The sequence below is a fragment of the Scomber scombrus genome, chromosome 6, assembly GCF_963691925.1.
Source record: "Scomber scombrus chromosome 6, fScoSco1.1, whole genome shotgun sequence".
NCBI classification, from domain to species: Eukaryota; Metazoa; Chordata; class Actinopteri; order Scombriformes; family Scombridae; genus Scomber; species Scomber scombrus.
In genome coordinates this window covers 23,809,661-23,831,643 of record NC_084975.1, presented here as the reverse complement: position 1 = coordinate 23,831,643, position 21,983 = coordinate 23,809,661, and the positions used below count along the sequence as shown (strand labels likewise).

Here is a 21,983-nt window from a genome sequence, read left to right as displayed (position 1 = left end):
ATTACAAAGGAGGTTACACCTGAAGTCAGACATTTAAGATTTTGCTCAGGAGGGTTATTTGTATCATAACAGTCTTGCAGCTAAAAAAAAGTTTTTGAAAATACAAAAATGTGTTCATGGTAGCTTTTTTTTTCTCTTTACATGTTATTGAATGAATGACATGGACCTTATCTGGAGCACACAAGGGCTTAAATGGTGTCACAGTACCAATTAAGCCCATGTCAGACTTTTGACTTCTTTCATAAAATATCTTTATTTTATTTTCTCATAATTTCTCTTAAACTTATGGCTGTGATTACAGACACTGGTTTGAATACTTGTGCTTGATGAGTGTCAAAATGGAAATGAGGAAAATAGGCGTAATTGATGCTGACTGATGAAGATGCAAGTGGAGTACTCATGAGGGAGGTAAAGAAATCTTATTCTTTGATGTTCTTACATGAAATATACACTTGAGAGCACTGCAGCACAGAACATTACACCTTCCTTTCCTCCATACAAAAAACACTTAAATTGTGTGTTAAAAAGCAAAAAATAACAAGTGAGATATAAAAGGGTTTATGACTTCTTACACTTCCAACCAACAGTATTCAAGTGATTATTTGTTTTACCACCAATTTATGCTACAGTGGGGTCAAACTTCACAGTGAAAAATAAACACAACAGCAGCAATTTCCAAAAAATGCTATTTATTTGTCGGTAACGTTTGAACATTTTCTGCACGACTAATACGTCATGTTATGCACCAGTATAGAGTCAATTGTTAACAGCCCCAAATACCACGCACACACTAAAAAACTCTTCTGAGGCTTATCTTCATCAGGTGAATGCTTCCAGCTTTTTCTTAATGGCAATTTGAAACTGAATACATTTCGTTGTCCATCATCAACCATTTGGAAATTTTATAAATTCCACAACACAAGTACAATATAATACAAGGTCAAATTGAGTTTCATCACACAAGCAAAACCCAATGGGGACAGGATTAATTATCCTCATCGCCCATTTCCACGTCTTCTTGTAACTTCTGCACCATTTTGTCTTCCATTTTCTTGGCTTTTCCTGTAATAAAAAGAAAAAAGGGGGGGAAAAATAGACAAATTAGTTTGTTTGTCCAGTGTATTGAGCTGTGATGTCTCTTTAACATCAAATAGATCTTGTGCAGTTTCCCCAAAATGTCCTGTTATGTCTGCAACAGTCACGCTTGATTATACCTCAGTGAATCAAACAGCTTGTACATGATTTATGTGATCCTTGTATAAAACTTCTTACCTGCATGTGGTGCTTTGATGAGGTGAATATTTTTCTTGACTTCGTTGATGGCCTCTTCTTTCTCCAGTTGTTTGCCCTTCTTTAATCTACAAAGTAAAGACAAAAATAACAGTTAAATGGAGGCAGACACTGCTTTCAAAATCCTGTCAACGCCATGTTCGATGTATAAAAACTATTTAACAGAAGATAACAGTTGTAATGTGCAAAAAGATGAAAAAAAATGTCTTTATTGCTCACCTGTTCATGATAAATCTCGCCTGTCGTTTCAGTTTTATTACTTCCACCCTCTTCATTGCCTCCACTGTGGAGATTAAAACACGATGCATGACTCAAGTTGAAAAAATCCATCATCAAACCACAAAACATTTTCATAGCAGAGATAAATGTGTAGAATACCTGTCTTGTCCCACAGCTCCCTGTTGTATTTGATGGGGATGTTTCTGCGTTTCTCAAACTCCAAAGAGTTATCCTGAAAGACAGTTTGTATGTTGTGTGAGTCACAGAAAAACACTTAAGGTGATTTTGTCAATCAACAGATTAAATCAATATCTCACCACTGTCAACTCCTTTCCAGATGCCTTCCTGAAAGCCTTGGTCCATCTTGTCTTTCTGGGGTTACGCTTCTTCTTGAAGTTCTTTAGGCATTTTGATTTGCAGAATCTGAATGTCTTTTTATTTCGGAAAAACAGAAAAACAATATTTTAAGGCTTAATTTAATAAAACAAAACACAACACTCTAAATGGATATGAACGAGCAAAGACCTTCAGCGGTTTTCTAGCTTGGAAGACTTTTGTGATCTTAAAATTGCAAATTTCTATAGATTGCATGTGAATTTTAGCATCCGATTTTGACATTACATCCACCAACAGTTACATGCTTTTTATCTTTATACAATATACATGTATTTTATCTGAATGTTGCCCAATATATCAGTTGATATTGCAATATCACAGATAAATAGGTGTTAACTTACATGTCACACAATTAGGAAATGGCAATACAGACTAACAAGCTTGTTTTTCCAACACTAAATGTATTACTCAGTACATGTTTGTCACAATAATAACTAAGTTTAATGGATTGGTTAATATTAAAAAAAGAAGAAAATGTGCCTATTTATTATAATCAGTTTTTAAACCCTCAGATTTAAATATCAATATTGAATTCAAAAATTGAGTAATTCATTAGAAGTATGACCATGCTGTGATTACTAATACAGTAGTGCGAACGCTCGCAGCAGGTTTATACCATGAGTATAATTTATGAATGAAAGACATGAATGGCTTGAATTACAATAAAACCTAAATTTATAGCATCATCCCGTTCTTTTGCCAGACCCGTCAGATCTGCTGACCAATCACTGCTCTTCATTCCACGCTCTCCGTTAAAATCCAGGTGATCGGGCATTTTCCATTGTTGGCCCTAAACTGTGGATCAGTTTGCCTCTCATTATATTATATCCTCCAGTTTCATTTATATTTTTAACACCAATCATCTCTTTAATCATCATCATGAAGACATGAATGGTTACACGGTTTTTTCCCCCCTTTCTCTGCATTTTTTATTGGCTCTCTGTGCAATGCTGTTGTATTTTTAGGAATTAATCAAATTTTATTCTAAACTTGTATTAAATTCCCCCACTTGATCGTAATAACTATTTCTGTTTAATTTAATTGTAGTTCTCAGTCTTTGTAAAGGACTTCTGTTGTTTGTAAAAGTGTTCTATAAATAAATTGACCTGAATAACAATAAAGAAGGCTAACATTAAGATTAAACTGAAGTCTTAAAATTAAAGATTATAAAGTCAAAATAAGGTTGAAAAAAACCCCCCATAGTGCTCCAAAACAGTGTATAGTCCAGAGCTGCAACATTTAATCGATTAGCTGCCAACTTTTAAACCAGTCACCAAGTATTGTGATAATCAATTAATCACTTGTAATCATTTTTTAAGAAGAAAATATCCAAATTCTCTGATTCTGACTTTTTTAGTCCCCTGTGATAATAAACTAAACGTCTTTACTTTGAAGACTGTTGGTTTGGACAAAATGAGACACATGAAAACATCACATTGAACTTTGACAAACATTGGTCAACATTTTTCACCATTCTCTGATATTTTATAGATAAAACAACTAATTAATTAATGATAGATTGATTGACAGACAGACAGCAATAAGAGATAGAAAGCATTGGTGATTGTGACTGCTGTGGGAAAGAAGCTGTTGATGTGAGCAGGGATATTATAGTTAACAAAAACTAAAACTAGCAGTGAAAAAATCAATTAGTTAACGAGAATAAAAATAAAAACTACAATTAACAATGCAAAACGAACTAAAATGAAGGATAAAATCAGCTTTGTTTTCATTGTCATTAATAGTAAAAGAATGAAATAATAAAATGGCATGGCACAATATGGTACCTTTAATAAACTCTGACTTGGTAAATCACATTTGATGTCACATCATTTTTCATCCTTTCCTCTCAATACATGAAAACTAAAACTAACACTAGTCAATTCCTCAAAATAAACATGAAACTACTTAAACTAACTAAACTGAACTGAAATTTAAAAAACAACAACTGAAAACTAATGAACATTTAAAAACTATAATAACCCTAAGGTGAGGATGTTCTATAATGACCAACACTTGATTTTGGACATCATACTCTCAGCTAAGTGAGAAGTTCAGTCTCCTAACCAATTACAACAAGAAATATTAATACATAGTTAAATGGTCCACTATAGTGTATGGTAATGATGGTCCAGAATAAACAATCAGATCAAATCAGATTCTACAGAGGGGACTCTAAGATAGTTAATGAACCCCGAGGAAAAGATTATATAATAATGACAGAACTATCCAAAGTACATAAAATCTGTAGCATAAGTGTTTGTCCCATCTCTAACAGACAAGCAGAATAATTGAAGATGTATAAAAAAAACTGAAAGGTGTTCATGATAACAGCATGTCCACAGTCAGTTTGTGATCTCTCAGCACACCTTTAGAGGGCGCCACGAGACCAAACTAAACCCTAAAATCGGCCTTATGTCTTGTTAAATGTCCCGATCGCTTTGATCCTCATCATGTCACAGTCCAAAAGGCAACGTTTCATCAACATTTTAACTAATACTTGGACGTATTGTGTTTCAAATCCTCTCTCTCTATGAATAAAGCTTATTTACTTTAATTAAACACTGAAGCCTCGTTGTGATCCCACGTGAGGGACTCCAGCACGTTACATTAGCCCCGCAGCTAACAGACACTAAAACACGAGCGTTATCTACATTTACTTCATTATTCAGACAGACAGACAGCTCCATACCTTACAGTCGTTCCGTACAAACATCTGCCCATGCCCGGGATACACGGGTCCCGAGCAGAAATAGCATTTTTCGATACGCATTTTAGCAGCGTAAGTGCTACGTGTGAGCACCGATAAAAACAAGACCGTCCACTTCCTGATCCGGTCAACATGGCAAACACAGATCTCGCGAGAGTGGTAATTATAACCCAAACCATGATCTCTCCTCAATTCCAGCTAAGTGGGGGGTTGTTGTGATTAAACCTAACTAGACCTTAACACACAAGGTTGTAACATCATAAAACATCATTATTTTGTACAACACGCAGAATGAATAAACAACATGTGCAAATCTCGCGAGAGGTTGTCAAATCTAAACAAGATTCTCCTCCTCATGCTCCTCCTCCTCCTCGTCCTCTTCCTCCTCTGTCTTCTTCTGAAGTGTCAGTGGTGCAGATGTGCTGCCCCCTGCTGCACCCTCTGCTACACTTTCACACAATTTTCTAGTATTTCAAAATTAATCTTATTTACATACAGAAAGATTCAGTTTAAACTTGTAATGGAAATTCTGAAATTAACCACTCAAGTGTTAACAGTTAACAGTACATTTACTCAAGTACTGTACTTTCCTTGAGTATTTCCATTGTCAACTACTCTATACTTCCACTCCATTTCATAGCAGTAGTACTCCACTACAGAGGGATTAATAATTAACACAACTGATAATATAACAAGCTTTTAAAAATACAACACATTGTTAAAGATGAAACCAATGGTTCCCAAACTTTTTGGCTTCTGACATCTTACAAAAAGCAGTGTGTAGTCAGAGTCACATTTCAGATGTCTTTGAGTTGTTAACTTCTCCACCAAATAGTGATTTTTCCCTCTAAACTTCTCACATGGTTTCATTTCAATAAATGTTCAAATGATCCAATATTTCACTAAAAATCTAAGAAAATATCAAAAAACTAAAAGAAAAATTCTTCATCCCTCTCCAACTGTAGTGTAAACAAGCTCCACCTCCAGCAGCTACAACAGTAACATGCTGCTCTAACACTGATGCTTCAGTATTAATAATATAATGATGTTATATATAATAATATATCAGTCAGAGGGACCAAACCACTACTTTTACTGTAATACTGCATTTTGCTACTAAAACTTAAATTCAATTAACTAGGATTTATCATGCAGGACCTTTATTTGTAATGGAATATTTGACATTGCTATTGATTCTGTTACTTAAGTAAAGCACCTGAATACCTGTATCACTGACAGTATATTGGAACCCCATCACAACATTTCTGGATTGCCAAAAATCAGTTTACTATCTGTCATCTGGTTTGTGGTTAATTAATTAAAATGTGTTTTTTGGGGAATATTAACCACAAAAGCACAGTACCAACTGATATGAAGAGGGCCCTGTGGGTCCTGTTTTATTACCTGACCTGAACAGCCTGTGCTGTTATTCCAGTTTAACTTGATAACTGATAAACCTAAGGAAACACAGTACGACAAAAACAGTTTTTTTCCAAGAACAATTTTATTATCTAGTATTTGTGATCATCTTGAGGATATCAAAAAAAATCTGTTGCAACATTTCAACACTTAAAATAATTTTTTTGCTCACTTGGGATTCAAATTTGTATTTCGGTATTTAAAAGCAGAAATATCAGAAAACCATAACTTAAATAATAACAGTTAAGTCTACACTCTAAATCTACATTGGCACCGGAGTTAAGTCGGCAAAAATTACATGTGGCATTCAAATTATAATTTTTCATCAATGCATTACACAGACATGAAACCAGTCATATTAATTTAGGAAAATGTCACATTAAAATTGGGAAATGATTTTGTTTACAACATCATGTTAAAAAGGTCATCTAAATTTAAAAAATGTCAATGAAACCTAATTATCATTCAGGTGAAATTTCATGATGATAAAATGACAGCAGAACAGTTTTTGACATCTCAAGCTTAAAAAAATGAACTATGTGAAAAAGAAAAAGAAAAGCCTTTCTAGCAATCAAAACCATTGGAAATCATAGCACATTTAAAATGCAAATATTGTAAATGAACCCAAAGAAAATCACTAAATAACAGAGACCTCAAGTTTCTTTGGTTAGGATTATTTGTATTACAAAGGTATAAAAATTGATTATGTTGCTCTTCACACATTGGGTTTCAATTTTGATAGTCAGAATCCTTCATTGTCACACCTAGACAGGAAATATTACGAGAGAAGAGAAACAGAAAGCTCTTCCCCATGCAGCAATATTTTGGTGATCGGTGACAGATGATTCTCCAAACAAAGAATAAATATCATCATCTATCACTGGCAGGACACACCGGATCTTTGGTCATGTGTCAATAATTTCCACCAAATCGTACCAAGGATCAACTGAATGAAAAGCCGTACCCATCTGAGGAAGCAGACAACTCTTTGGATAATAGCATCGGCATCACCGCTGCATTTAGCAATGGTCTTGAAGGCAAATGTGGCACAAGCCAGGGAGACTTGTGCTAAAGCTTTCACCTGAATAAAGCGTCAATAAAATTTTTGCGAAAAAGCATTCAAACCACTATTCTGAGAGAAATTTACATCATTGGCAAAGACAATATTTTGGCAAAAGCACCCTTAATGTACATCCACTATATTATTTGGTTGCTTTAGAATATCTTCTGTATTATCAAAAACTCTTCGGGTACATTTTGTTTGTGTCTTTGGATCTAATCTTCTTTAGTATGCAAAGCCCTTTTGATATTAAGGCCATTTTAAAGCTTTGAGTTCAGTGCACTGAAAATGCCAAACAGCATGGTATGATATAGCTCCAATCGTCTGACAATATCTAATGCACTTGTTTTTTTTCACAACATACATCATTCAAAAACAACGTGAAACAAAAGCTCTTTCAACCGTGAAATTAAAAGTTGAGAGGATTAAAAAAAAAAGAAATGAAGACCTCTGGATAATATCGTCCCAACTGAGGTATCAAGACATGGCAATGAAGTGGTTTCACCTTGTCCCCTGAGTCTGAGATAATACTGCACATAAGTGGTGAAAGGGAGGTAGTAATGTAGAAACAAGAACAGAACACTGAGGTAGATAATCAGTCCAAAGGGCTCAACCCTCTGCTCCAGTGGAAACAAATTAAATATAATGAAAATGTATCTCAATACATTTTTGACATTCTTTTAAACATTCATCATGGGTGAGCTCTGGTTTAGGACAGACAACGCCAAACACAGACAAACAGGTAGAAAGTTTAAAAAATGGAAATAAAATGTTGTAACGAACATTCATACAAAATCCTGAGGTAGATCCGAAGTAAACGCTCATCTCCTCCATCGCAGCGGCTCGCTTCCTGATCCCTTAGGAAATAACTGAGGGGCTCGACTCGGGAAGCAAACGATGTAGAGGTGGAGAATCTTCGGTCGCTGGAGAGCAGGTCCGGGCCGGGAGGTGTCAGGAGCCGACTGCTTGGGACGAGTTCTGGGAAGGATGAGAGCCATCCGAGGTGCAGCAGAGGCAGCTGGCATCAGGGGCGGAGTCACGGAGGCAAAGACACTCCTCATTTTCCACTTTGAAAGACTGCTTCAGCTCAGCGACAGCAGCGCCGTCGTCCGTCCCGAAAGATTCAGGTCTGGAGCTTCGGCTGGACGACGGATTGCTCATCTCTTCGTTGCTTTCTTCGTTGGAGTAGTGTCCAGAGTCTCCAGTCTCCTGGCTGCCCTCACTGGTGTGAGAGCTCTCCGAGTGAAACGGTCCATAGATGATCTCGCGAGACGAAGGCGGCAGGGGTGGTGAGCCTAAATGCTCATCATACCTCAGAACAGTTTTGCCAGGCTCATACAAACTAGCCCTCCTCTCAGCCTAAGGACATAGAAAAGATAATAGAAAATTAAGATAAACATTTTAAAAACAGAAATGTGCTTGAAAAGACAGCCAATTAACAATGTCATGTCACTTACATCACTTTCAGTTTGATTGCTGATTTCCCTCCTGAAGAGCAGCCACTTGTTGCTTTGATTCTTGCTGTTGAGTGGACCGGCAGTATTTATGACCACATTAGTTCCACCCTGGAACAAATGAGGACATTTGTCAGAATTCAGCTTTTTAATAGTCGTATGTTGTTTTTTAACATTCATTATGTAACGGTGGCACTTCAATTAGCAATTACAGTCATTTTACTTATTTTTCTGAAACCAACAATCATTAAAGGCTCATTCAGTCTTTGTTAGTCTCACCTCGACATCTAGAAAGTGAGCACTTATCATGGGTATCAGGGCCTCAGCGTTCTCTGCATGCAGTTCACTGGGGAGGGTCAAACCAGCATGTGGGCCTTCACCAGTTGCCACAGCAATGACTTTGTGACTGGAAGATTTTCTAGAAGTCATACAATAGAAATAATAATAATGTCAATGAAGTATCTTCAATCAATCTTTCAAGCTGTATATCATGCTTGTGAATCATTGTTCATTATTCCAAAGAGTTATAATCAGTACCTTGGTCTGCCCTTGCTGATGAGGATCAAAGCACACATAACAATACAGGCCAAGGCGATGCTCACACCAACAATGATCCCTGTCATGGACCTCTGGTCTATGTGGTAGAGACCATCAGAGAACACTGGAAGATAAACAACAAAGTGATTTATACAAATAATCACACATACATGACAATTCAAGGTACAAAGTGGAGATAATAGTGAAGGAAAGCAGGAATTAATACTTTCATCCAAGAAACCAGCATACTCAGTAAGACTTAACATTCATGATTGTTGTTTGCAGTTCATGATTATTATTCTGTGCAGGACTTGAAGTACATTAGCTTTTGTCAAAACACTGGAGTTAAATGAATAAATACACTAAAAATAAAACAAAAACAACAAGAAAATAAATGCATGGACCTAAAAAACAAACTTAAACAGATAGAAATAGCATAATAATATGCAATAGAAATAATAATAGAAATTAAGTCCAAAAATAAATAAAATATAAAACTAATATTCCTATTTTGAACAGATTGTAGCTCAATATGTATAGGATAAGATTTATAACTGAGCCATCATTTTATATATTCATTGATGAGGTAAAGTACTGCTGACATACGCCCTCTAGTGGTTCTTTTACTCTCTTTTTTTCCACAAATAATTATGAATCCATAGTGTCAAAATCGTTTTTTAAATATTCACAGCAATAAATAACAAAAAAAAGGTTTAACACCTCACTGTAAGAACATACCTTTGTCTATTTCTGCATGACGATGTAAGATTAAGTGAAGGTGGACTCAAATTAAGTCAAGCCTAAGTGGCATTAATACCCAAATATCACACTATGACCTAAAAAACGCTTTTTGAAAAGTTCCATATAGCAAATGCCAGCAATTTCACTTCAAGCTAAGACCACTAACACCAGAATATAGCATTATTCTTATATAATGATAAACTTAATGCCACATAACTACCATCTTAATGCAATAAATGAATCAATCGTTTGTTTCAGTGTTTTAAGGTACTGACCTGTTGTGTCATGAAAGTTGTCAGAGTGTCTGGGATTCTTGCTGCGGTGAACCGTTCCTCGCTTTAGTGCCAGTTCTACAATGTTAGAGAAAGGTCCGTCCCCGGCCTGGTTGGAGGCAGAAATCTTCACCAGGTAGACGTTTCCTGCCTCCAGCTTCTCCAGCAGGGCCATTGTATGGCTCCCTGTAAATGGTGTCAGAAATTATAAGGTTGAAATGTTTCTCCTTGTACATGGTTTAGCACAACAAAACTAAAGTGATTTTGTTGTACTCAATGTTAAGTTTATTTCACCTATTATAATTGAGTCATTTTCATTGTTTTAGTTGTGCTTGTGCACTGCTGACTTTACAAAAAAACCTGATCCAGTAAACTACTCACCCTCTCTCTGTATTATTTGCCAGTGTCCAGACATCCACGATTTGTGGGAAGCGTACAAGATGGTATAGTGTGTGATCACCATATTTGGCTCTGTGGACTCCTTCCAGGACACCAATGCAGTGTCGTCCTCAATCAGAGTTACTCGCACTCCTGCAGGTGGTTGGCTGGGCGCTGCAGACAGAGAAATCACATGAAATCATAGTAATAAACATTAAAGGACGTGAATTTACTGAGAAATATTGTGATTAGAGTCTGCACAGTGCACAGCTAGAAACACAGAGAGCAACCCTGTCACAACAAACTGAAGTTACAGTTATGTACAATTTATTACCTGCTAGTGGGGTCCGATGGTAAACAACAGAACTCCAGGGACTCGACATCTGGTCCACATGAAGACGCACCACTAACTCATAGCGAGTGTTTGAATCCAAATTCTGAACAACCACACTCTGTTTGGTACTGAAGACAAACAACATTGTTAAAATACGAGCAATAATTGACAGTCACATCATGAATCATGTACTGTAACATAATAACAAAAAAACCTATTTAACAAATCAAAAGGATCTTTTGCCAGTGGATAAAATGCTGAAAACTTTGAATGTCAGCTTACGTTTGTATGTAGCGTATAGCGGAGGCGTTGTGTGTGTCCACAGGTGTACAGCGGACAGTATAGCTGACAGCCTTTCCTGAGGTGAAGGCAGGTCTGCTCCAACGCAGCGACACCGCAGATGAATTAGTGGCCAAGGCAGTCACATGATCTGGAGGTGGAGGGGTTGCTGCTGGTTGGTCTCTGGCCGCTGAATGATGATAACAAAATGAATATTCAAGTCATATTTTTTTCATATTCTTATTTGGTTATACACAGTTCAAGTTCAGGGATTGTATTTCATTTTAACCTGTAAGACTTTTGAAGTAAACAATAAAACAATGTACTTACACACACATCCAGGAGTACTAATTGTTTGGTCTGCCTGATAGCCATCTCCTTCTTGACTGACAGCCAGGATCTTGACATGATACTTTCTCCTTGGATCTGGAATGCAAATAATCAATTTTCAGACATTTCTTCCCGTGTTGCAAAAACCAGACGGAAGTCTGGTCCAGCCAACATTACAATAACTTCATATAGCAGCTATTTTTCATGTTAATGATCACATTTTGTTATAATAATGCCAAAGCCTGAAAGATCATCATTAAAATACCACAGCTGATCGTTAATTTAAAAAAAGTAGCACATAATTCAGAACAAGGCAAAGAAATAAATTGACAATAGCTGCAGGAGGTGAAGTTTGTGGGTCATAACTGGCCACCCCCCATGCATGGACAATGCATGGTCTCCTGAGTCACCCCAACCTCTACTTTATCATGTGTTGTCACGTGTAAGGAGCATGAGAAAGATCATCCAGACCCAAGGCCCAGTAAATATGCTAACATGATCATTAAGCCCAATGAGAAGAAGTATTAAGAATTTCAGTTTTCAGAATTTTAGAAATTGATGTCTTTTTTCTTATGAAAACCTATAAATATTTACAACTATACAACCCTTGTAGCACAAAGTTGTGCTACAAAACAGAATAAAACAAATCACTATCTCTGAAGAAAACAAAAGAGGCAGAGGAGGTGAAATGTGGTCTTATTTGTACTGTACATTAAAAAATGCATGAATTATAAGACATACTATGTTCAAACCACTAGCTAAAACATATGGAAAATATCAGTGAGGTCTGGGGATGGAAAGCTTTAACCTGAAAATATACAACCGAATTCTGTGTTTTAACTTAAAAATGTACCATTGCGTCAGCTCCTAAATCAGGACATTTTTAGGGAGTGTTAAGATTTGTTTTATGCCTTGAGTGTTAAAGGTCAGCCTATGAGTATTGACCAGTGAAGGCGGTGTGTCCGGGCCCGTTGTGGGGGCTGGGTCAGGGGCAGCGTTCAGCTGCTGGGAGCCTAGGCCCATGGGACTGGGGGGGTTTGACTGGGGTCACCGGGTCAGGCCAAGATAGAACAGAAGGAATCTGGGCGCAGGACTGTGGGATAGGAGCGGGGCCCCTTTTGTTTACCCTTTCACGTTCTTCCCACTGCCCTTGTGTTATAGCCTTCAACTTGGAGCAAACATGGCTCCACAGCAGAAGTTATATTGAGATCAGTGTTATTATGGCAGTATGACATTTTAAGAAGCAAATGACAGCAACTTTTTTTAAAAATAGGACTAAACTGAAGGCTTTCACATTACTTTTCTTCTTTTGAGTTATTATTGCAGATACATTAAAAGTAGAAACAGTTACTAACAATCTACTAATTTCCATTTTAACATACTGATTATGAACTGAGTAGGAGCCAAACGACTAAACTGGCCCACTTCCCATCAGGCAAAATAATACTGGTGACAGTTTTGATCAGTATGGCCCTGGTTCATATTGCATATAGATTGTTGTTGGTTATTTACATGGACAGCACACACAACCAGTGGGGGCAGGGTCCTAATCCAAGACTGCTGTCTCACGGCTAGAGGTCAGTGGGCCGGTCCAGCTTTGGCCAATCCCAAGGGTTGTTGTCTGTGTGCTCTAGTGTCCAGCTAAAGTGGGGACTGGCCAGGGTCTTGCAGGGCAGGTCTGGCCGTGGACGTAACACAATGGCCTGGGGTAATTATGCAAGACACGGGATGGGAAAGGTGGTGGGAGGGACATCTGGACCCTGACCTGTAACCCTGGGAGCCTGATCTCACACAATGCCGCAGCCAGACTGGAGAGGGCTGCTGGTTAGGGAAGAGTTGTCAGCCCATATTGATCAGGACAGAGGGTGAAAATGCAAATGCAGCATCCAACTGCCCACTGAATTAAATTAAGCAATAATACAAGATACCTTTTTGAGTGAGAACCTATTGGTCACACTCATCTCTTCTAGATAATGCAAACACACTAAAATGCTTTCCATCCACTCCACTATCCTCCACGATCTCACAACTGGACAGCTGCAAGAACAGGAGTAAATAACTCACCAAGGCCACTGATGGTGTAGGTGTAGGTTTGAGCCTGCAGCTGGATGACGGGCTGCTCTGGTTGGCTTTCCTCGTGGTAACACAGCCGGTAACCCTGGGCAGGCACAGATTCTGGGGAGGTTTGCCAGCGTGCTACAATGGAGGTGCAGTTAAGCGGTTCAAGTTGAAGAATTGGGGCTGAAGGCACTGAAAGGGCAGACACAGCAGGCATTAGATCAATACACACTCATATTTGGATATCACTGAGCACAAAGGGATACTACACCTTTGAACAACACATAGCAACAGCAGGATACTGGGTATAGAAAAAGGATGGATGAATGACCATCTCATTGAAGCAATGGCTTCTCAGAAATGCCAATTCAAATTGGGTGTGAAAGTTATAAATTAAGCAACATATTGGCTTCCAATGTGCAGCTGGATGTAAATAAATAAACTGGACTGATTCACTTGCATTCCTACTACATCTTGTTCTCAAGTCAAAAATGTGTAATTCTGTCTGTTATGCAGCTCTATATCGAACAAATATTTAGCTAAACATTTGAAAACAAGAAATTCAGCCGTAGTGGACAAACAGCCTCCCCCAACACACCAGGCCCTGAAAAGAAGCTATTCTTTCCACCACATAGACGCCTGAGGCCCTCTCTTTATGACCCGTGACTGAGGCCGCTCTAACATCACTGACAGCGGAGGGCAAAGGTTCCTGGGTAACCAATACAAAGACTGTGGGACAATGCTACAAGAGAAAACTCTGGTCATAAGCTGGTCACCCTGCATGAGCTCTAGAGATCCTCGTGGTATTCTAGAGCAGAAAAACACTGATGTGACAAAAGCAAAAGCTTACATGTTTCCACTAGGTGATACTACTTCCATAACACTTACTTGTTTGCTTATTAAACTGAAGATGTCTGCTTTTGACCTTAAGAATTAGTTTGATCATGCATGGAAAACACTGACAATGTGAAAATTAGTGATAAAAAATGCTCCTACTGTACAACTACATGATCTTGTACAAAGCTCTCAAAACTATGTTTCATTTCCTATTCAGCCTTTTGCAGGTTTACCTTTGCTGCTTGTAATCTTAGGTGTACGGTGGGATGTCCACGCTGAAGGCTCACACCATCCCACACGGGTGGCTGCAGCCATGCGGAGCAGGTAGATGGTGTCAGGCTGCAGGCCCTCCAGGAGATATTCAGTGCTGTTCTGAGGTATCTCCACAGAGATGACTGTGTTGTCTGCAGCTGTACGATAGGAAAGTCTGTATGCAGACAACCGACCACGGCTTAACTTGGCAGGCAGCGGCTGCCAGCTCACCTGGATATCTGTTGAGCTTTGACTGGTCAGACTTAGTTCTGGAGTACGCAGAGGCACTGCAAAAAACACATAGACAACACAAATATACTTGATACTCATGTGGTGATGGATCCGAAAATAAACATGCTGAAGGAAAGTGAAACTGATATATTGCTATTTATTATTCCCACTATCCTATTGCTACATAAAATAAAACAGTTCTAACAACAGCAATGCCCTTCCCCCTTATTTCCACTCAAAATGTGCTCTGTACACAGATCACTTGCATGCATGTTAGCTTAACTACCAGAGTGATTTATTGCAAGGAATGCTGGGAGTCTCAATGCTCTATGCTTACCATCCTCCAGGGTATGTTGACTGACTTGGTCGGACATACGACTGGCTCCCATTGGCATATAAGCCACAATGTAAAAGCTGTAGTTTCGAGCTGGCTCCAGGTCATCAATGATATAACTGGTCGTGTCGTTGCCAATAACAACTTGGTATTCCTCATTGTTTAGACCTGACATGCAACAGAGAAGAGAGTAGGTTAAGAAATAGGTTAGAGTAATCCAAAAAAGAGGAAACTTCCTTAAAAGGTTTCCAAACATGTAACATGCAAACAGTCTGTGTTTTGAAGGGTTTGATGCTTCTAGTTTTTGAATGTCACTCAACTTCTATATCAACATTTGTAATGCAAGGCACTGCCACATACCTTACTCCAGGCCTCTTAAAGCAAACCTAACTAAACATTTAAAAAGTGTTTACTACAAACACAAATGTAACCTAATTTACCTAAATGTCAATTTAACTGTTATAGTTCAATATCCCCTTATAATACTGGACTGCAAGAGGATTTTAAAAAGATACACTGTCCCTTTAACTGCGAGCAGAATGAAACTCAGACTGGACAATGGGCTGGCTAAGCCTGTTGTTATTTCAGTGAAGTTGCCATTCTGAGTTCTCCTTGACCTCTGCTCTGTGCAGCAACAACAGATGGCCTTCGCTGAGGAAAGTTAATCACAAGTGAAACAGTGAGATTGTCATGGTTGACTGTCATCTTGCCGTGTTTTTACACCATCATTCCTTCTGGTTCAGGATTGTTTTTGTTTTAGTCAAGATGATAAGAAAAACCTGAAACATCATCTACTGTGTTGTTCTCTTGGTCTCACCTTCAGCTTTCATATAATGGATGGAGTAGGCAATGACTTTGTCTGCATTGTAGAGGGGTCTCTCCCAGGCCAGTAAGATGGCGGAGCTTGAGATGGTCTCTGCGTGAACATTTCTTGGTGCACTGGGCCTGTCCTCTGACATGACAACAATAAGGCGAGCCAGGGACAGCACAGAACCCTGCTCACTCTCAGCAATGCACTGATAGATGGCATCATCCTCAGGGATGATCTGGGTAATCACCAATTTACTGTGAAATATGAAAAAAAAATAACAATCAACACACACCATGATTAAGCATGTTTTTTTCACCAGTAAATACATACGTTTAATTATGACAAAAAGTCAGTGATACATACCTGTTGTACATCTTAATCCGACCATTTAAATGAACCTCTTCTCCATTCTTGAGCCAGCTAATGCGAGGTGGAGGCACTCCCTCTGCTTGGCACATAAAACGGGCAGTGCCGGCCCTTGGACGGGTCTGGCTCTCGGGCCTCTCGACAATGGATGGTGGCACTGAAACAGAGATGGAAAAGAAAAGTGTTGAAATAAACAAACTTTCTCTATACATTATCTGCATCTTCAATCATCATGCTGCAGAGTAAGCCGAATTATAAAGCAGACTTTATTTCAGACAATGATTAGGTCCCACATAAAGTGATGCATCTTAGGTCACACTAATCCAATAAAGGAACAGGTAGATGATAACTTATTTGCTGGAGTACAAGAACCATCTTCAGAACCGTCTGCAGTATAACTTATTAAGAGCTTACCTAAAACCGTGAGGTTAGCAGCAGCAATCGTGTAGTTGCGGGTTCCAGGGGTGGTGGCCCTGCAGAGGTAGATTCCACTGTGTTTGGAATTGACATCAGTAATAACCAGGTTCCCATTGCCCAACACTTTGGCATTGTACACATCAATGGGTTTACTGTCAGCGCGGCTCCAGGAGATGATTGGCCATGGGCTTCCTGTGGCTACACACTCCAGCACCACAGTTTGGTGGAGGGAAACTGTGATGTTCTGAGGTCCGGCTATGATTCTGGGCCTCTGACGAGGTTTGGGGTCCACCCCTTCACAAGAAAAAGGAAGATGTTAAAAATAAAGTAAGCATTACTTACAGTATATAATAAGATGGTTTAATGCTCATTCATGAAATCCATTTAATGCAGTTTCCGCACCTTGGTTGACTGTCAATGTTGCCTCTTTACTCTTCAAACGGCTACCGATGTTAGTTGCCACACATCGATACTCTCCAGCATCTTCCAGTTGTACGGTGTGGATCTGAAGAACTCCGTTGGGTAAAACTGTAATTCTGAGAACAAATAAAAGCAACATTAGGGTCAAAAGCAAAATAATTACAAATACGTGACACAAATAAATTATTTATGAGGACTACTGTACGGAGGTGTCGAAAATGACTCTAGGCCTGCAGCAGGTACCTGTCTGTCTGTACGGGTAATGTGCTTTGGTTGAGCTCCCAGGTGATGGTGGCAGGAGGGCTGGAGGTGACTGCACAGGAGAATCGTGCCACTGAGCCCTCAGTCACCACCATAGGCACAGGATGCACCACAAACTCGGAGATACCTGGATGAAAAAAATATGAGCTATCAGTAATAGAAAATCTCAACAAACAAAAAAGTATTACTTTGCTATGAAATGAATTGGTATTTGTTTTAGTAGTGGGCTGATACTTTATGTGATTATTACCATTATTAGTATGGATTTAATTAGCAATGTTTTGCACACTGTTCTAAATACAGCATTTTCATTCACTTTTACTCAAACATGAGCCATTATGCATGCAAATCCACTGACTTTGATGAATGTTAACTGATTCTATGAGAGGAATTGATCTTTGTAAGACACCGTGATCTTGCTTTTGTGCAGATGAGGAGCTATCAGGTCCCCATACTGACCAGCTGGTGCAATCAATGGATCAATTGAAGAATGACAATGAATGATGCATTGTTATTGATAAAAACTAATCAATTCACTTTGCATTAGGAGGGGTTGTGAACAATTACTAATAAGGGAAAAAATTATATTTAAAAAAATTGGATAAATATAAGTAAACTTGTTTCTTGCAGAGGTTGTAAGTGATGCACTAGATATAGACAAAATATGCCATTGTTATTTCAAAATCACACATTTTACAGTTATGCATGTGACAATTCTACTTTGACACTGATGTAAACAAACTGATTGGGTATACGTACTTGACTAAAACTTTTGCTGAGTCATATTCTGTTCATGTGGATTCAAAAGATCTATCAATAATCTCCATCAACAGGCAACCTCTGATCTGCATTAATCTGAAGCACACTCTTTAAAATATAACCAATGACGATGGCGATCACTCTCTCCCCTCCCCCTCACTCACAGGAAGGAAGTCAATATCATGTTAAAGAAAATCAATACCCTGTTCTCCCACTGAAACTGAACATTTAAATCCTGAGCTTTGGGAGATCCAAATTAAGAAGCAATTCTTTCATTTAAGACCTAATCCCATCAATATTACACTAATAAACTATTAACCCTGTTTCCGTGAGATGCATTAGGGGGTTCAAGCTAAAACTGATGATGATACTTGATGGTATATTTGTGAGATGTTATTCTGTATTGACAGTAGGTCTGACAAAATACCCTGATTTATTTTCCTGAAAGTCAGCTGTTTCATCAGGTCTGGAATTAGTCACATCTTCTGTCTCCATAAAACATGGCTGACTGGTGAGCATCATGAAAAGTGAGCAGCACCTGGTAAAAAGTTGAAATCTATCTATCTATCCATCTATCTACTGTAGATAACAGACTGTCTTCTCTCCTGCTGAAATCAGTGATGTAGATAGTGGAGGGTGTTGCCTGCGCAGACTGATCTGCTAATATGGTCACCTCTGTTGTAAAGAACAAATCAATGTCTAGGTCAAACAGCACAAAGGTTTCCCTAAAGAGGGCAAAGTTCACCTCAACCCCCTGTCCATTCAATTTTATCCCAAAATCTGGGCCAGATCGAAGTCAGTTTGCCATTAGTCTACAAAAGAGAACCTTGTTATTCTCATGTTGTCTTTATCTTATATCAAATGATGTAGTAGAAACACATGTGATTGCAAAGCTCATACCTATTTATTTGTAGGTTTGTGACACATAATGCATCTCTGACACCTTCTGAATATCTGCAGGGTTCTGAAAGTGGTGATGTTGTCTGATGACTACCAGTAAAATACTTCCTGCATGTAAACATGTTTTGAAAGAGCCGTCTCTATTTACTGGGGAGTATCAGGCTCGTTCATTCACATGACAAACTGGCCGATCTGTAACAAAAGGGCTCTGCTTGACAGGGCAACAGCGGGGTCGGTCCAGTGAAAGGGATTGTGTGCTGGGAGAAAGAACAGCAGGCCAGCCCCGTCAGAACAGGCCTGTGACATCACAAAGCCTTTCCCTGCTGACCCCTGACCCCCAGGACCTCTGGACAGAAGGGGAGCACAGCAGAGGAGGCCCATCCTCCACTCCCCGCCTACAGCTGACCGAAACCTTTAACCCTTTCACTGACAAAGACTGGACGTCGGATCAAACTTGACTTTTTGGGTTTTTTTTCTGATGTGGCCTTCTTTTGGAGAGCTGTGATAGCAATTTTAGTTGCTCTGTAATAGATCGACAACAATCACAAACATCATCAGAGCAAAGCTAGTGTGTTCTGCTTGTAACTTTCCAGTTTAGATTCCCATACATAAGTCTCTTCCTTCATGATAGTGATAACTTTCTATCCTCATTGTCAATGTCAAAATCAATATATTTCAGAAGGCCACGCTAGTTTCCATGACACGTCATCATTGGATATCCCTTCTAAGACCTGTGAAAAGTGTCCATGGTAGACCAGGCCTATTGAATGGAAACAGCTGCCCTGTCCACTGATATGTGGACAAACAAATGCCCTGAAAACCTACTCTTTTCTTCTGGGGCGGTCAGGGGAACTCCAAACAAAGGCTAAAAGGCAAATGGCCTTTCAGAGATTCCTCTGTGTAGCAGACCATTCAGCAATTACACAGAGCCACAGTCTGCAGTGACAATGTAGTCACACTAAAGTGAAGAGAGACATGGCTAATTTCTAACTTTTTTTTGCTAATGTTTCCTGAGCACTTTCATAAATATGCAGGTGGCACTCTTCCTAAAAACATGGAGAAAATAGTGCACTCAGACTCAGGACTGCCTATTTATGGAGTATTTATGAGCTTTTAGATGGACTCCATCTATCCTTAACTGTCTCTTAAAATGATCCCATAACTGGACTCACAGCTTTAAACTCAAGCATGGCCCAGTCTGTACAACTTCCAGTGACATGGAAACCCACACTTTAGAGGTTTTTCCTTAATAAAGCAAAAACTGAGGGGTGGGATACATCTGCTTCCCATCTCCAGGTTAATAACCCATGAACTTGCCATTCTGATCCCTGCATGTTGACACCACCAAGAAGTCTGAACCACCGTCACCTTTGTCTTGGTGGAAAAACAGGAATATAGTTGTTAGCCCCAGAGAATTTCTATAACTTAGAGCTCCATACTTACTTGCGATAGTCAGACGTGATCTTTGGCTTAGGATAGCTCCATATTTGTTTTGCGAGAGGCACTGGTAGAATCCTTCATCTGAATCCTCATTGGTATGTTTTATCTTTGGTATGTACAAGGAGCCATTGGGCAGAAACTGTATGTGCTCACTTTCTGCCAAGCGAACTCCATTTTTTAGCCACTTGATGTGGACTGGAGGCTGCCCATGAGCCTGACAGTCCAAGACCGCAGGGTCCTTTGGTAGAACAGTTACATCACTGGGCTCTGTGATGAAGGACAACTCACTGAAACTTAAAACACCTGGAGGAAGAGAAGAAGGACATTAGTAGGGGGTAGATTAGGATTTTCAGTGAGAGTGGACTACACAACTACAGCCTGACAGACCATATGTACTGTATTATGTACACATAATGTAATACAGCTCAGGTATATTATACAACAATAATAGGATAGAGCTGGGTGATATAGATAAGATCAAATATCACAATATTTTTGACCAAATACCTCAATATAACAACAATATTGTAGGGATGACTATTGGTGCTTTCACAAAATATTACACTATGAGATGTTTCATAAATAATCATCAGTAATTTGGATATAATGACAAAGTGGGTAAAATCAAATAATACAACAGCTAGATCAGTCTGGTAAGTTTGGAAAATTAAATCATTTCACTGTAATGCAGCCTTTAAAACCAGGAAAAGATAACGCTTATATATTGCCCAGCCCTACTACAAAAAAAGATAAAAAGGTACCAGAATAATTTGATGGCAAAAACAAATGTTCAGCACAGCAGACCCACTTAGTCTATTATAAAAACTGCTGCTTACTGTTATTTAAAACGTGATATTAACCTACATAAGTGATGTGCTATTCTGATAAATGTATAATATTTTGTTTTCATAATTGCTATGACAGATATTAGAGGTAAGGTGAGCATCCTAACCATTATATTAGCGAAGAAGAGACGATGGACAACGATGTTACGTATCCAGTTAGTAAGTTAAGCAATATGTCATATTATCTACTCTTCATCAGGGACATTCAAAACACAACCTTATCTTTCAACTACATTTATATTTTGTCGCCAGCAGATAACCTAGTTTAACTTGTCTATTATTGCAAACAGTCAATCGCCCATCCGCGGACCAAAAATCGGGTCAACATACCGACAAAAATCAATAACAAAAACCACTTACTTGACAAAGGAAGAAACAAAACAAAAAGCAGCCAAAGCTGGCAGACTTTCATCTTAAACTTGGCCATTTATCCAGACTGTTGTGTCATTTTCCCCGCACCGCGACCCGCCGCTGTCCTGCGTGCTGCTCGTCGGTCCCCAAATCACTTCTGCCAGCTGCGGAGGGCCACCGGCTCTACAGGGATGCCGGGGCCCCCCCATCCCGCCTTCTCACGCATGCGCAGACAGCATGCGACAGGAGCGAGCGTGTCCTGTGTGTGTTTGTGTGTGTTTG

At 39.0% G+C, this 21,983-nt stretch overlaps 2 protein-coding genes across 2 annotated transcripts; both read right to left on the bottom strand.

Moving 5' to 3' along the window:
- Positions 1–672: 672 nt before the first annotated feature.
- On the bottom strand, positions 673–4,722 carry rsl24d1 (ribosomal L24 domain containing 1). Its single transcript, XM_062421213.1, has 6 exons — positions 4,598–4,722; positions 1,827–1,940; positions 1,669–1,741; positions 1,510–1,573; positions 1,273–1,358; positions 673–1,062 (listed from the first exon to the last, which is right to left on the bottom strand). Exons 1-6 carry the CDS (start codon positions 4,676–4,678, stop codon positions 986–988), a joined length of 495 nt encoding a protein of 164 aa, XP_062277197.1. The 5' UTR covers positions 4,679–4,722; the 3' UTR covers positions 673–985.
- A 3,323-nt stretch (positions 4,723–8,045) lies between these two features.
- On the bottom strand, positions 8,046–21,777 carry LOC133982490 (protogenin B-like). The gene is made up of 19 exons (XM_062421545.1): positions 21,711–21,777; positions 20,509–20,808; positions 17,389–17,533; positions 17,128–17,261; positions 16,723–17,019; positions 16,306–16,465; positions 15,949–16,196; positions 15,135–15,299; positions 14,548–14,853; positions 13,484–13,669; positions 11,420–11,515; positions 11,093–11,279; positions 10,811–10,938; positions 10,480–10,650; positions 10,102–10,284; positions 9,086–9,209; positions 8,828–8,966; positions 8,552–8,659; positions 8,046–8,453 (listed from the first exon to the last, which is right to left on the bottom strand). Exons 1-19 carry the CDS (start codon positions 21,775–21,777, stop codon positions 8,046–8,048), a joined length of 3,552 nt encoding a protein of 1,183 aa, XP_062277529.1.
- Between the last annotated feature and the right edge of the window lie 206 nt (positions 21,778–21,983).